At 34.0% G+C, this 15,792-nt stretch overlaps 1 protein-coding gene across 1 annotated transcript; it reads right to left on the reverse strand.

The window, feature by feature from the left end:
• Positions 1-3,119: 3,119 nt before the first annotated feature.
• On the reverse strand, positions 3,120-11,321 carry LOC126727487 (exocyst complex component EXO84B). The gene is made up of 7 exons (XM_050433165.1): positions 10,900-11,321; positions 9,117-9,214; positions 7,358-8,411; positions 6,444-6,959; positions 5,264-5,452; positions 4,306-4,442; positions 3,120-3,590 (listed from the first exon to the last, which is right to left on the reverse strand). Exons 1-7 carry the CDS (start codon positions 11,050-11,052, stop codon positions 3,428-3,430), a joined length of 2,310 nt encoding a protein of 769 aa, XP_050289122.1. The 5' UTR covers positions 11,053-11,321; the 3' UTR covers positions 3,120-3,427.
• Positions 11,322-15,792: the final 4,471 nt, after the last annotated feature.

Genomic DNA, 15,792 nt, shown 5'->3' on the forward strand with positions numbered 1-15,792 from the left:
ATTCTACCTGTTTCTTACTGGTTGCCAATATTTCTGTGTCTACAAGTTTACAAGCTTTATTTATTACCTTTCTTTTGGGAGGAAACCTTCATTTTGGTGTAACAAATGAATATAGGTTGAGACCAAATAAGAATTTCAGAGAGAAAGGTAATAGTTTAGTCGTGGTGTTCCATTTTCTAAAGATTAGAACTCGGTGCTTTTTTATCATTCGTTCTCTTTATGTCTGACCTGTAAATCTTATTTTTGTAACATATCCTTTGTGCTTTTGTGTGTGCACGCGTGACAGATAGAGAGGGAGTGGAGTGGGGGGTCCTTTTGAGTCATTCAAATTGAGTCTATCCCTTTAATAAAGCTGTATGAACTTTGAACTAGTCTATGAAGTATGAATTGACGAGATCTCCCTTTATATAGCTAATTGGTTCGGAAATGGTTGAGATTGGCAAGTTGAAAATCGATCAACATCATGTTTGACTGCAATCTCGTAATAATGAGCGCTAAATTCGCTACGCAAATCATATGTTGGGTGTTGTTTAATCTTATAACACGTGATCTAGTTCTGTGTCTACTCAAGTCTAATTTTGTTATTAAAATTTAAGAGTTTTGTAGTTTAGTGTTTATTGTCTAGATATCTAACGAAGAAAATGGTTTAATCTCTCCACTTCCGCTTTTTTTTTTTTTTTTTTTCTCGGTTAAAAAGTCCAATTCCCTTGCACCTGTCGTTTGCTTTACACCCCTAAAAAAGAAATTAATATTTTTGGCAAAAAAAAAAAGAAAAGAAATTAATCAACACAAGCGGGGTTCTGTGCAAAATCTACCTTTTGGGCTCCATGATATTTTTTCTAGTGTGGGGATGAGTGGATGACACTTGTGCTAGAAACATAAAATTATAAAGATCTATTTTAGTGCCTGCGGCGGCCGGATATGCAAATCTAATCGCGGTGTCGGCCTGTGTAAGCTCAATAATTATTTCATTGCACGCGGTATTATCCTACTTTGTCCTTTAGTTTAAAGGCCCTTCAACGGCTTTAACTTTTTTACTTAAAAGTTTTTCTGTTGGAAAAGTCGTTTTAAAAAAATACAAACCGACATTGGCATTTGCACGTTAGTTGACTAAGGAAATTTGTTTTTTCACATAAATTTAACTTATCCTAAGATTAGCTAAGTTTTTTTTTTTTTTTTTTTAAGAAAAAAACACTGAAGTAGTTTGTTGGTAGGATGTGTCGAAGATTAAATTTGTTCGATGGAACTACATTTCTTAATGTTTTCAAAACCGGATTGGACCAGGTGATTGAAATAGTCTGACTGATATCATTGATCATTGATGACTTCATGGAATGTTGACGAAGTACGGTTTTAAATCTTGGCGAGATTATGGTATTGATAATGGGAAATTATTTTTTTATATCGTGCCGAATATATGGTTTATACTTAATATATCAGAGAATATTAGAAATCTTGCCGAAAATAGTTAAAGAAGGAAAAGCTAAAATATATATATTCATGATATAATAGATTTATCAGTTGATATATCGAAAATTGTTGAAAAAATAACTAATAGAATAATCAGTCGAAAATATCAACGATGTCAGATCGGTAGGACATTGGAATCTCTAGTCTAATCCAATATTTTTGCCATGAAAAATGTTGCCACGAAGCAAAGGCATGGGTAAAGAGGGCGAAACTTGGGAGCAAGAACAGGTCAACAAAAGGTTATTGGTTAGCAAATACATCTATTAATAACAACTTTTCTTCAGCGGAACGTGAAAGGTTTTTAATTTGTGTATGCTCTTAAAAGTGATATCAGAGGTACTACTATTTTTTTTTGAGAAAGATCAGAGGTACTACTTCATTTGATGATCTAACAATTTCTTAGAGAGTTAGAAAACCTACATCAATTTAAGCAGGTAGCAGTGCATGTGTGGTTTCAACAGAAGGTGTTCTTCATCTTTCAGAGATGATGCTTTATTGAAGATGACTACTCTCTTCCCAATTCATCCAGACTATCTATATTGGCAGAAAATCTGAATTCTGGCCAGTCACAACTCACATGCAGATATGAGTATCATTGTAAGTTTTTATTTATTTAATTCAAGCTTTAATTACCATAAAACAAAGTTCGCTCCTAACTAGGTTGAAGAGAAACCCTTCAAATTCTCTTTATATCTTTTTTATTGAATGTGAATTTGACAAATTCACCGTTAAAATTGCATTTTCTTATTATATTTTCTATACTTGCAAAATTTCAAGAAAATCAAAGATCAATAACTACATAATCAATTAAATATTTAAATTCCAGGTTTTTGTAACCTTAAATTATGTATAAAAAATATGTTTATAAATCGAATAGTAATTAGTTAACACCTGATTTGAACAAAATTTGTCATGTACGTTAAGAATGTAAACATGTTAATTCTTTTGTCGGAGTTTGAAGGGTTCTCTGGAGAGAAACTTTGTCCGTTAACTAAACTTCCACTTCTACAAAGTCTAAGAGAGATGCTGATTGGTCATTACACAAGGTCTGATCTTCCTTGGTCCAGTGATCAGAAGTTCGAAGGATACACCTTAACCACACAACAGAGAGGTTTATTGTATGGACCTGTGCAGTTGAGGTTTCTGCACATTCCATATAATTTATAATCATCTTTTATCTGAGAATGCCTAGTATTAAAAATTATGATCCAATGTTCATGTCATATAACTGGTTTATTTTCAATTATGTGTAAGGACTTAAAGCACGTTTATCTAGTGGAAACTTTTCCTCTGAATCAGCTAGTAGTAGCTTTCTCTACATCCTACCCAGCTAGCAAAAATGTAAGCAATCTTTCCCATCATTTCCAAGTCCCTATAGAATTATCTCGTCTTCTCTAACAGAATAATTCGCTAGAAAGGGAACCAAAAGATTCTGCTCAACAACTAGCCTGATGCATTAACATTGTCAACTTTTTGCATGAGTCTAATAGTGCATGCAGGATGGCCTTTAACCTTATAGGCAATGGTTTAATGCATTTTTCAAGCTCATTTCGCTAGCAAAGCTTGCTGGCCTCAGTGATCAGTAGACAACAAGGAAATTGAATTGGCTTCTTCATATTGTGCATGCATCAACCTTGAATGCTTGGACGAACAAGAACTCCACCCATATTTGTAAAAGAATAATATAAAATTTGGATCCAGGATCAAATGATGGAATGAACATTTACAAACTCAAATGTTTGCTCAGTAAGACAATGAAAAGAATTACTAGACTCATTACCATGCAAACATCAACCTAAAGAAAGTTGAAAAAAAAGAGAACAAAAAGAAGACAAACAAAAATCAGGGGAAGAAGGTAAATGAAGAAAGCTTACTATGAATACAAGTACCTGCCAACATATCCACCATGGAATCTGTTGCTGTCTAATTTACAAGGAGGAGATGAGAAGACTGCACTTTAGGAACTCCCATGAGATCTCACAGATGAAATTGAATGTGCCGAAACTGATGCAGTTGGGCTGCTAAGATCCCGATCTCCATTGACGGCTTTTGGTTTTCCACTCAATCTTTCAATTGTGTCTTGACAGATTTCATTAAACCAATCATCTTCCGGAAGCACACTGCCAACAAAATCAATCAGCTTCAGGAAAGTCAAATACTCTAATGCAACTTTATCAAACTGCAGCCCGCATCACAACATTAAAACATTCAACAAATGTCCTGGTTCCACTAAAAGAAGTGGCAAAAATGGTTTTTGTAAAGAGCAGATGAAGACAATAAAGGGACTCCATTTCAGTGCCACTCAATCTGGGGTTTCATTGGCTGGGAAGACAAAAATCTCTAACGGTGAAGGCTTCTTCATTGGCCAGTCTTGAGTTGAACTGGCCGATCTCAGTGAAAGATGATAACGAATGATTAGGTAGATTGAAGGAAAAGGATTATGAGGAGTTGAAGAGGGTGAAGGTCCTATAGGGACTGGCATTGGCTGAGATGGTTGAGATTGAGAGGATTAGCAAGTGGCTGAGAAGGAAGCATGGAGTCAATGACAACATGGCCATGGATGAAGGTATTTTTTTAAATATATATATTATTAAAAAAACTCAATTATGACATGCCTTTACTGGTCCACAAATTGAAAGGGCTGTAACCAACATATTCTTCAGAAATATAAGCAAATGCTAATTACTTTATCAATAATTAAGGACTACAAGGGATGTGACTAAAAGAAGTCGAAAACGAACGGGGCTCAATGGTCAGTACAACACAATAAAACCCCAAGGGGTATAGAAATTTTACCCTAAATTTTGAGTATGTAAAATATGTGTCTAAGCCTACCTATATGGATCCATTCCTGTCGCAGCAAATGCTGCCATGGCTTTTGATATGATCTCATTGACGACTCGATGTAAATTCCGAGATAAGTAGCGGCCTTGGGAAGCAAAACATATGACAAACTTCATGTCCAAATAGAACTGCACATGATAAAACAAGTAAATAGACGGCTAATTATTCAAGTGTTGAGTGCTGTACAAAGCAGTTCCCCAAAATCAAGACAAGAGGACATGGCTATAAAACGGCAAACATGTGATTTATGATTATTTTTTTATTCGTGTATTTTATGATGATTAGTCTCTAAATTTTAATTGCCCATTTTCATTATTGAAACATTTCCTTGTATAACATAAACAATGCAATAATATTGAGGTCTGATTTCTTGTTTCAGTTAATATTTGACAAATTTGGTAATTCCACAAGGATTCTAAGCAGTAGTAGGCTGTGAAAACTGTTAATAAAAAAGGTGGAGACAGTATAACAAAATACACACTTTACAAAGTAGTTAGTTCTGTGCATGTTAACTCACACCAAGAGCTCAAATTGGGACTGGGGACAAGGGGAGCAGCCACAAGGGAGCAGCATGTACACCCTCTCTCTCTCTCTTCCAACCCTGCCCCTTTTTTACTCTGCTTTCTTCCAATTTCTTTGTTTCTTTTACACAATAGATCTTCATCTTTACTTGTATGAAATAGCTCTTAAATCACTGGAAGAAAAGGAACAGCCCAGAAGAGGTCATTTTTTACAAATTAAGTTATGTCCCCCTAATAAAATGTCATTTTTTTGGGGGTAAATTAAACATATGCCCAGTGGGTCTTGAACCCACAACGTCACCCAACATTCTATTCTCAAAGGAGAGGACATGCATTTGAGTAGAGGACATTGACCCCCCTAATCAAATGTAGACAGTCATTTACATTGAAAGTTTGAAAGTGCATGGATGGGCATGGGATTTATATACCTGTTGTAAACCAAGAGGACCTAAAGGCTTTGGCCCTTCTTCAATATCATCCCAAAAGCTTTGGTCTTCTGAAAGCCACAAGATGACAGTTTCCGTAAGTCTCATTAATAGCAATGTGGCAAATCTTTCCCTGCCAACAAACATATCTGCTGCTATAGTAGCCATTCTATTCAGTTTTGCAAAGAGTTCCTGGTTGTAACAAAGTAACATCAGAAATTTTTCAATCCAAAAACCAAGTAGAGACTAGAAGACTTCTCAATTTACATAGACATTCAAAGCATAAACTCAAAAATTTAGGTATATCAAATAATAATGGTTCTCCTTTAGAGTAGGTAACTATTATCATATTATGAGTAAACACTTGGGTTAAGGAGCTGTTGGTTCACTAATATTAATATACATATTTTCCATATGTAGCAAACTAGACCTTACACGCCACCAAAATGCGCACAGACCTTCACTAACATAATCCCAAATGCAGAGCTTGAATAGAACTTTTACCAAATGAGAATCAACTACAAGAGCAAAGCAAGAAAGCTCAATTTTTTTTCCCAGGAATGTTATTGCGTTACAAGATTTATTAGAAATACGATCACTCTGAATCTGGAACTAAGCCCTTCTGTTGATGTACTACAGTGTTACTTTTATAACCAGTATGATCATAATTAATGATGAAAGAACCTAAAAACTGAACAAATAAAGATTCAAGTTTCAAGGTATGCAAATCACCTTCTTTTTCTCTGTAGGTAACAAAAATATGAACTATTTCTTCATGCCAAGAAATAAATTTAAAGATGATTACAAATCACTGTGAAACTATAAATCCGTTCAACTTATTGAGAAGGTTGTTACTCTAGCAAATTCCTATATTTTAGATTTGAAGATTTTGAAACTTAAGTTATAAAATATTAACATCGTAGGAAATAAGAACTTACAGAAGGACTTATCAAAAAAAAGAAAAAGAACTTACAGAAGGACAACATAAATATGATTGCAAGTAGGTGTAGTATATGTTACCAATTTCAAAAACATAGCCTAATCAGGATCCAGTGGCCCAGTTCAGCCAGTGAGAAATAAATCAGAAAGGAGGTTACTGACTTTAAAATTATAGTTTTCCATATAAATTTATCTTTCAGTTGACTAGCAGAGATAAGAGGTTGAGAGAACACAACTAAAGCACCTGGAATATTAGAGATGGAGACCACTCGAATTCATCTGCATTTACATCCATAGTTATGTACATGTCTGCAGTGAGATGGCTATCTCCTTCCTCCGTAAAAATGAGATCTAGAGCATGTTGACGGCAAAATGTATCTTTTAATCTGTCAACTGAGCTCACAAGCCGCCTCTTCCATTCTCTTTGCTCAGGCTGACGGTTTTGTCTATCTAAAGGTCTTCTACGTGCATCATCCTTGTAAGTAGCCTGACTAAGTGGAGAAAGTTTCATGGCCGCACGTGGGAGCAGTTCATCTGCTAATAATGATGCATTTGCTAGCAATGCAATTTGCTGAGCTTCAGTCTCAGCCATTCGGACAATTTTATTTCCAGAACCTTCATAGTTTGCCTCTTCCTCCATTGAACCGGGTAATGCTTTTATGAGCATGCTCACATATGAGTTAAACACTTGAAACAAACCTTCCAATGTTTGACCCCCTAACTGCATACTTAGCAGTGGTCCAACATCCTCGAAGAAATCCTGTAAGAGCATGTGGATGATACAGTAAAACTTAAATCCATAAAATTGAAGCCCTATCCCTCCATCAAATTATTAAAAAAATATATATAAAACCATAGGCTCAATGAAATTCTTGCTCCCCCACCCCCAAAAAAAAGATAGCACCTTAAAAATCTTGCAAACTCTTTTCTTTAGTTTTCCTTTCTTCTATTGTATCTTTCCGTTTCTTAAAACATGTATACTTCTTGTACACGTTTTTTTTTTTTTTTTTTTTTTTTTTTTCAGTTTTAATAAAAGTCAATTACTTATCTAAAAATAAAATAAAAATCATGTTTATGCATGCACACACAGATATGTACACACACACAGCAATGCAATGTAAAAATTAATTGGAACCTAGTTGGGAATCATTAGTTCACCTGGACCATCAGATTGAACCGATGAGCACTACTTGTAAGTTTATGTTGAAATGCTGTTGGACCAAGGGATACACTTGAAGGCCTGCCAGATTGACGTGTAGTTGTTGGAGGATAAGTGAGTACCCAATCATCAGCAGCAGCCAGAGCAGCAGTGCTCTCTTCAATTCTTTTTAAATTAGCATCAAGTGCTTGTTCAACACTAGGCCTAAATAGTTTCAAAAGCACAGGACAAAGTGCCAAGCCACGAGCTTCTAACAATGAACAATGACCTAATGCTATTTGAACACATTCTGCAGCAGCTCTTAAACCTCCAGCAGCTGCTGATGAAGCTAATGCATGTCGTTTAACAAGACGAGCAAAAGCCTCCGTTTGCTTTGTAGCCCACATCACAAGCTCAGAAGAATAAGCTGGTTCCTTACCAAAAATGCCCGACGAATCACTTGCAGCTTGAGCAATAGCAGAGAACACCAGCTGGCAGAGAGCAGCAGTATATGCTCCTCCGTATGAGGTGCTTGATGGGCGAAGGCTTTGCATATTACATTGATATCTTTGTAAATGTGCATTAAGTAGCAAACTGTGAGCACGAGGGCCATCCCCAAGCTTTTTAAGAGCTGATATAGCTGAACGAAGTTCACCACCACGTGTAGAAGGCTGGCAAGCAGCTTCAGCAAGTTGATCAGCTAATTTTTGCCTACGTTCAACAATAGAAGCCTGTAGAGACATGAGTACAGCTGGGGTCAGAGTTTTCTTTTCTTTTGCTTCAGAAGCTACATGCTCTCCTTCATCAAGAGCAGCCAAAGCTTCATCCACTCTCCTCTCAGCTAACAGAACATCCAAGAGATCAGGAAATTCTATTAACCATTTCTCCAGTTCTGAAGGTTCTCTACCTTCAGAAATTAATAAACCATTAACTGTAGAACCTTCTGAAACAGAGGTAGATAACGAATCAATGTGTACTCCCTCGGCTAAACCATGAATTAATGCAGCCTGAGTAGATAGCAGATTTCTGATGGAAGAAAGCTCTCCTTCTAAATCTGATATCTCTTTTGATGTGCTGTAAGAAGTATGGATTAATTAACAGACAAATAAATGCTCACTCAATAATAAAACAGTCATTACTGATTTCTAATTAGGGATTCAGATTGAAATCATAACAAAAAGGACAGGAAAACATATCAAGGGGTAACTCAAGAAAAATCTTAAAGAAACCAAAAAAATAACAAATTTCAAAACATTAATCCTAACTATCCCTATAAGACAAAGCAATATTAACCTTAATAGTTTTGGAATTCTCTAACCTTCCCCTTAAGATACTTGTTTCAAAACATCCACATTTCTTATGGTGCACTGGTTCTTTCTAAAATATCCTAGTTTCTCAATCTTATTTTTGATTCATTTAATAACACTTGAAAATCCAAATGACCACTACATGAAATGACATCAATTATGGAGTACATTTATGTTAAGGGTAGCACCAAATAAGTCATGAGAGTTTACGCCTGCAAATTAAAACACATGAAATATACCATGAGAAAGGTCTTCAACTGAAAAGAGAAATACTAAAAAATAAAGATAAAATCTAACTGAGGAAATGAAAATGTTTGTGAATAGAATGATAAGTGCAAAACAAAAAATATGATATGTACAAAAAAAAAAAAATTGTTAATCAACTCAGCAAGAGAGCTCAGAAAAATGCATTTAACGAAATCAATTAGAGACATCTTCATGATTTCTAGAAAACAATTAAATAACAACTCACCGTATAAAGGCTGCATAATTAGCATAGACACTTCTCCGCATTTCCTCAGCAGAAGCCCTTTTCAGATCCATAAGGTTTGAACATAATTGCTTTAATTCCTATGAATAGCAGCAGATATTTATAATAAGAGATTGCACTTATTATCTTAAACGAAAAAAGCCAAGTTATCTTAGAATGTGGCATCAGGTTTGATAAAAAGAAGCTTAATAACAGCAAAATTTGTCGCGCATGTTGATTATTGTATATGCCTAGTAACAAACATCATTTAGATTAATCACCTATAAAGGAATTAATATGGACCATTCACTAACTAATGCAGACTTCAAGAGAATTAAGAAAGCGAATGCAAGCACAAAGAAATATAAAATTAAATAAATAAATAAAATGTCCAACCACAATGCGAACCCTGGAACTTAAGTCTGGCATAACTATATCGTTCTATTAGTTTCATTTAGATTTTTCTGAAGTTAAAAACATTTAAAGGTGCTGTCTAGATTTTCTAGACATAGGCTATAGTTGTTATATTATGTCTAACCATGTGTAGGAAAAAAATAAAATTTTTTACTATAACATTTTTCTTTAAATTTCACAAACCCAAAATCAAAGCCAAGCTAAACCTAACTAAGGATAAATTTTGAAACCCCAAGCCATCCAAGTAGGGGCAGAGCTATGGGGGTTACCAAAATAACATGTGCCATTGCAATTTCTAGTGTTGAATCCCACATGATTCAGTTCTCTTAAATTACAAGTCAATCCCTATTTGGAAAAAAAAAAAAAAAAAAAAAAGTGCCAATCAAACGCCCTTCTAGCGTAAAAGAAGCAATTTTATTTCAAAAGGGAAGTTCTATTATCAGATTTCCATACAGAGCATAATACAGATCTTTAAGAACCTTGGTCCCATTCTTTCCTTTTAGTATAGTCTATGATGAAACCCAAAAAAACACATAATGCTAGTAACACAACTTTGTTTCAAAACTATTTACTTATCAAAATTAATTTTTTTTTTCATAACTATCAACATGGCCTGTTATAGTTAGAGCAACATCACTTTCACCTAGGTCCACCATGACACTGCTTTTATTATGCACCAATCACAATACACCATGTCAACAAAGTTGTTTCCGTAGACTTATTGATAGATGTATAAAATGAAGTAAACAAATGCATGTCTAATCCAAAGGCGATAAGCAAATGCTCAATGCTTTGACAAATGCATTGTACCAGTCATACACACAGGCAGCAGAAGACAATCAATATGAAATTTTCAACCAAACAATGCAGATTGTGCCGAAAATCTATATGGGAGACTACTAAATTTAAGTTCATCTAGCTTGTTCACTTGAATTGGAATGTGAAGATGAGGCCAAAACAGCAGCGGATACACAAATATCGATCTTGTGTGTATAAGATAAGATCATATTCGGTTCCATTCTCTAATCACAAATAGCTTCACAACAACGCCAAAAATCAACATGCCAAAGAACTCTTTTTAAACACAATTTTCATGAAAATTGCCAATGCTAGAGAAAATTTCGCAAAGATGAACTTCTAAATTCTACTTGTATAATTTTGTTTCAAGTACAGAACCTTGAAATCGAAACCTAACAAGCTAAAATCCATAAAATCAGAACTGCAATTCTAATTGTAGCTATTGAAACCTAAACTGAAGTAAACAAAAGGAAAATGATAGAATTTCATTGTTAGAGAAAGTCAATTCCGATTCGATTTCGTTATCCGAGCAAGCAAACAGAGATTAAGAGGAAAAAGGAAAAAGAAAAAGAACCTTCTCGTTGAGAGAGCAACGAGACTGGACGAAAACATCGGCGTCGAATTTATCGGACTTGAAGACGCTGAGACCTTCTTCAACCTTCGCGCCGTTCTCCTTCGACGCCGTCGCCGACGAGCCTCTCTGCCGCGCCGTCTTCGCCGAAGACATTCTCTCTCTCTCTCTCTCTCTTCGATTTGGATAACTGAAAGTATCAGATCGAGGATCGGCTGGAAAAATATATATATACACGAAGGGACTGGGTGGTGGATCCGAGGGTAAATATGGAATCAAGGAAAAAAAATATCTGGAAGAAAAGCAAAAAAGCTCAGGTGAGAGAGATGGCGAAGAAGGAGGAAGAGCAAGGCAGCCGCAGCACACGACTCGGCTCCAGTTGGGTCTATTCTGAATCCATTTTAGATTTTTTACCTTTTATTTCCTCTACTCTGCTACTAGTCTTACATCTCTCTTTTCAAAAAAAAAAAAAAAGTCTTAGTTCTCTCCTATCTTTCGTCTTGACTTTTCTGTTTTTTTAAAGTAGTAATACAGTAATTTATTTTCTTTAAGAAAGTTTTAACTTACTCCAAGATTTCAAGCGATAATACTATTATCAGATTAAAATATTAATTAATTTTTTATATAAGTAGAGATTGAATCTCGAATATCTTATTCAAGTATAAAAATTTTATCAATTAAATTAATTGAAATCTACAAGTAGTAACTGTTAAGTGTTGTAATTTACTAAAATGGAGGGATTTTGACTCTAGCTAAGTTCATTTATGAATTTAACTTCTTCTTTTTTTTCTTTTTTTTTTTGGTTACCAATAGTTGGAAAAAAAATATAAATTTTGAAAAAATATAATTATATTTACAATAACAAAAATATTGAGGTTTTTTTTTTGAAAGCTAGACATTATCAAATAGCTTAATGAGCTAAAAATAATAATTAGATTAATTGAAAATGTAATAAAAGATTAAAAAAATATATAAAATTTTATTTGATGATGTTGATTCTTACCCTTGAACTTGTGATAATTGCTTTTAAAAGATATCAAGAGTAGGTATGATTAGTCATAGATTCCAAAATAAGAATTAGCCTCTCCAACAAAAAAAAAAGGGGGAAATATTACTAATTACGATCGCTTCCTCTAAAATATACCTTAAAATTAATATTTATTAATTAAATGTATCATTTATTGAATTCCTTTAAATTTAGAAAGTACTAAATCATTTGGGCTCTTGCGCATATTTTTGGAAGTCTTTGAACTAACTCTAGTTGTGGTTTTCAATTTTTCAAACACAAATCTTTGAACCAGTTTTAGACCAAATTTGACAATAACACATGATTGCACAAAATTCAACGCCTAGTCTGCGTCTCTCATTACAAGTTTACAACATGGAAAGTAAAAATAGATTGCCTTTGACATGACGGAGACGTGTAGAACAAAAAGGCTTTGATTTATGAAACAACCTGTGTGGCTGTGTTAAGACTAGAATATATTGACCATAGAGAGTGCAAATGATTGAGAAATAATAGCCTTATTAATCAAGAAAATATCTATGTTCTAAGATCTAGCTGGCTTTCCAGTCAATTGCTCTCAAGTTTGTTTGCAAGAATATATATTCCATGAGTCCCAAAAAAAAAAAACAGCAACAACAAAGGTGCTAATGACCTGTCTTATTAGACTTGTATAATGGGTATTAATGAGTCATTCTTTCTGGGTTTTTTTTTTTTTTTTTTTTTTTCCTATTTTATAGTATAGATGGAATTTTAAATATGAACTTTAAGGTGTGTTTGTTGCACCTCCCATGAGGTTGGTTGAAATCTCATCTGGCTGCTGCCAAAATTACTTTTTGCTTCTAAGTTAAGTAATTGTTTAACATAGAAAGAGGGGGAGGGTGGCTTTGGATAAATCTGCACACACAAAAGTGGAATTTTTTTTTTTTTTTTGAACTACATGTGGGAAGTGTTTGGCTGCACTTTCTTCGAATTGTTTTATGTCTTTGGAATTGGAAGCAACAAGAATAAGATTTTTTTTTTCTTTGATACAATGTTACATGATTTCTTAATCTAACTCAAAATATAAGATAAAATATTGATTTTTCAAAGAACCTGAAGCACATCACCTAAGATATTATATCAAAGTTTTATCTTTTGTATTAGAACACTCTCTCTCTCTCTTGTGTTTGTGTTTGTTTCTCAAAAAAAAAAAAAAAAATCCTTTAGACCTTAATAATTGCATTAAGGAAACAGTAGAAACATTTTAGGTTTTGAATACAAATAAGTTAGGGCTTGAATCATTCTAAAAAAAAAAAAAAATTAGGGCATGAATCCAAACACAAACAAGATCGTAAAAATCACAACCCTTCATTTGGGAACTGTGGCTAACTAGAGAAACTGGAATAATAGCTAGCTGTAAAAACGGTAGTTGAAATAATAGTAGTTTGGACAATTCCTTTCAAAGATTTTGGCGAAAATCATATTAACATTGAAAAAATATCTAAATTACAAGAATTAGATTTCTTAGGGTAAAATCTTGATCCCAAGAACTCTAAGATCGTAATTCTTTGAGAGAATAGTTGCACAAATCACAAAGGATAACTCCAAGTAGGTTCCTCCTACCTTCCAAGAAGAAAAATGAGATATAAGTTGAACAAGTTAGAAACTTTGGAATACAAACTTTTCCCCACATTGCAAGGTTAATATTAGAGTAAACTTTGTAACACAAGTAGAAGAAATTAATACAGACAGACCATGAATGAGACAATCTTTCTGTTTCTTTTTTTTCTTTTTTCTTTTCTCTTTTTAATTTTTTTTTTATCTATTTTAATTACAGTATAGATGGAATTTTAAATATGAACTTTAAAGTGTGTTTGGTGCACCTCCCATGAGGTTGGTTGAAATCTCTTAGAGCATCCGCATTGTTGGTCTTAAAAAATTTAACTTTTAGCAACTCAAAAAACTACTTTCTCTATTTTAACACCGCACTTTATAATACACATAACATTAATGGTTCTATTTTTTTTAGCAATTCATTTTTTATTATTTCTTTATTTTTCCTCTATCTTTTCCTCTCTCTTCCTCTCTCTGTGAAGTGTGAACAACCATTGTGAACTACCACACCCACAACCCCTACCAACAAAAACTAACAAACCCATACCCACCGCCTCCCTATGAACAACCACCATCGCCCTACCACCCACTCCTTGTGACCAACCAATAAACCTATACCCACTGCCACCCACATCCACCACCACTGCGGCCACAAGCCAAAACCAGACCAAACACCACCACAAAACCCCCAACGACGCACCACCAACAGAGTCACACCAACCCACAAACCCTACCATCAACACAACCACACTGACCCACCACCCACGAACCCACAATGACCTACACTGATCCACACCAATTCACCCAACACTGATCCACCCACCACCACCTTAAACCCAAACGAAGAGGCAACAGAGAGAGAGAGAGAGAGAGAGAGAGAGAAATTATTTTTTAATGAGAGAAGAGAGAGACAAGAATTAAAAAAAAATTATACCTTTTTTACCACAGTAAACTGCCAAAGATGGCAATTTACTACAACTTTGTCACTAAAATTTTTAGCTTTAGGACCACCAATGTAGCACAGTTTTTGTAGTTTCTGGTGCTAAAAATAACATTTTAGCAATTTAACACTACCAATACTAATGCTCTTAATGGCGGGGCTTTGAAAATTTTCAAGGTCAATTTTGTCTTTTTAATTTTGAGTGTATGCTGATGTGTTTTTTTAACAAATGTCAATTTTTAATTGGGCCTAGAAACACCAACTAGACATTGAGTTAGTATTCCTGAAACAAGATATACTTTCTCATCTAGTGGGAAGTTAAAGAGAGATTTCTCTAATAGTTTTATGTTTTTTTAATTTTGTTAAATTACGATTTTAACCTCATTTTATTTTTATTTTTTAGGAATAAGATTTTCTAATTAGATTTGTCATTTTTTGAAGTGATAACTAACTTTTTAAATCCTCTTAATATATAGTGATATATTAGAATAATGATGTGTAAAGTTGTGTAGCCTCAAAAACTTGTATAGCACAACATTGGTGGGTTGGGTTTTAGTGCCTAAAGCAGGTCAAATGGGTCCAGCCCACGATCGTTGAGGAAGTTTGTACCTTGTTATTACCAAAAGGATGAGTGGAGTAAAGAGTTTGAATGGAAATATATAGCAATACACATTTAGCCTCGTTCATTTGGCAGAAGTGAATATACACATGTAGCCTTGTTATATCAAAGTTTATTTGAAAAAAAAAATTACTTTATTAATTTCTTTTAGAGATTCAAACCACTAAAATAAATGTTTAAAAATAATAAAGAAGAAAGACTTTTAATAAAAAAAATAGAAAAAATTATTATTATGTTTCAAAATTGAGAAAAAAGCACAAATATTTTTAATTTATTTTCTTTATGTATTTTTATGATATTTATCTCCTCATATGTAATGCACATAACAAACTTAAAGTGAGTTACGTTGTTACGATCCTAGTGTCCTCCATGAATTAAGTATAAGTATAATCATGTGTTAATAAGCTCTTGAGCACCCTTTCTTTGCAAGTTGGTTTTCAAAGGTCTATGGGTTTAACATTTGCTATCAGTGCTAACCACTATGTCGAGTAATTGGACATAGTTCATTGAGTATGAGATCAAATGAGTTGCAACTTTGTGGTCAGATCTCAAAAGGGGCAACCAAGAGGCTAAATCAAAATAATTAATAAGTGAGTGGAACCAACCAAAAAAGAAAGGGTTACCATTGGGTCAGTGTCGCTAGAGTGAGCTGTCATGGACATAAACTACGGAGTGTGGTGGTATGTTATGATCCTAGTATCTCACATAGATTAAGTATAAGTTTAACCATATATTAAT

The sequence above is a fragment of the Quercus robur genome, chromosome 5 (assembly GCF_932294415.1).
Source record: "Quercus robur chromosome 5, dhQueRobu3.1, whole genome shotgun sequence".
In the NCBI taxonomy this organism is placed as follows: Eukaryota; Viridiplantae; Streptophyta; class Magnoliopsida; order Fagales; family Fagaceae; genus Quercus; species Quercus robur.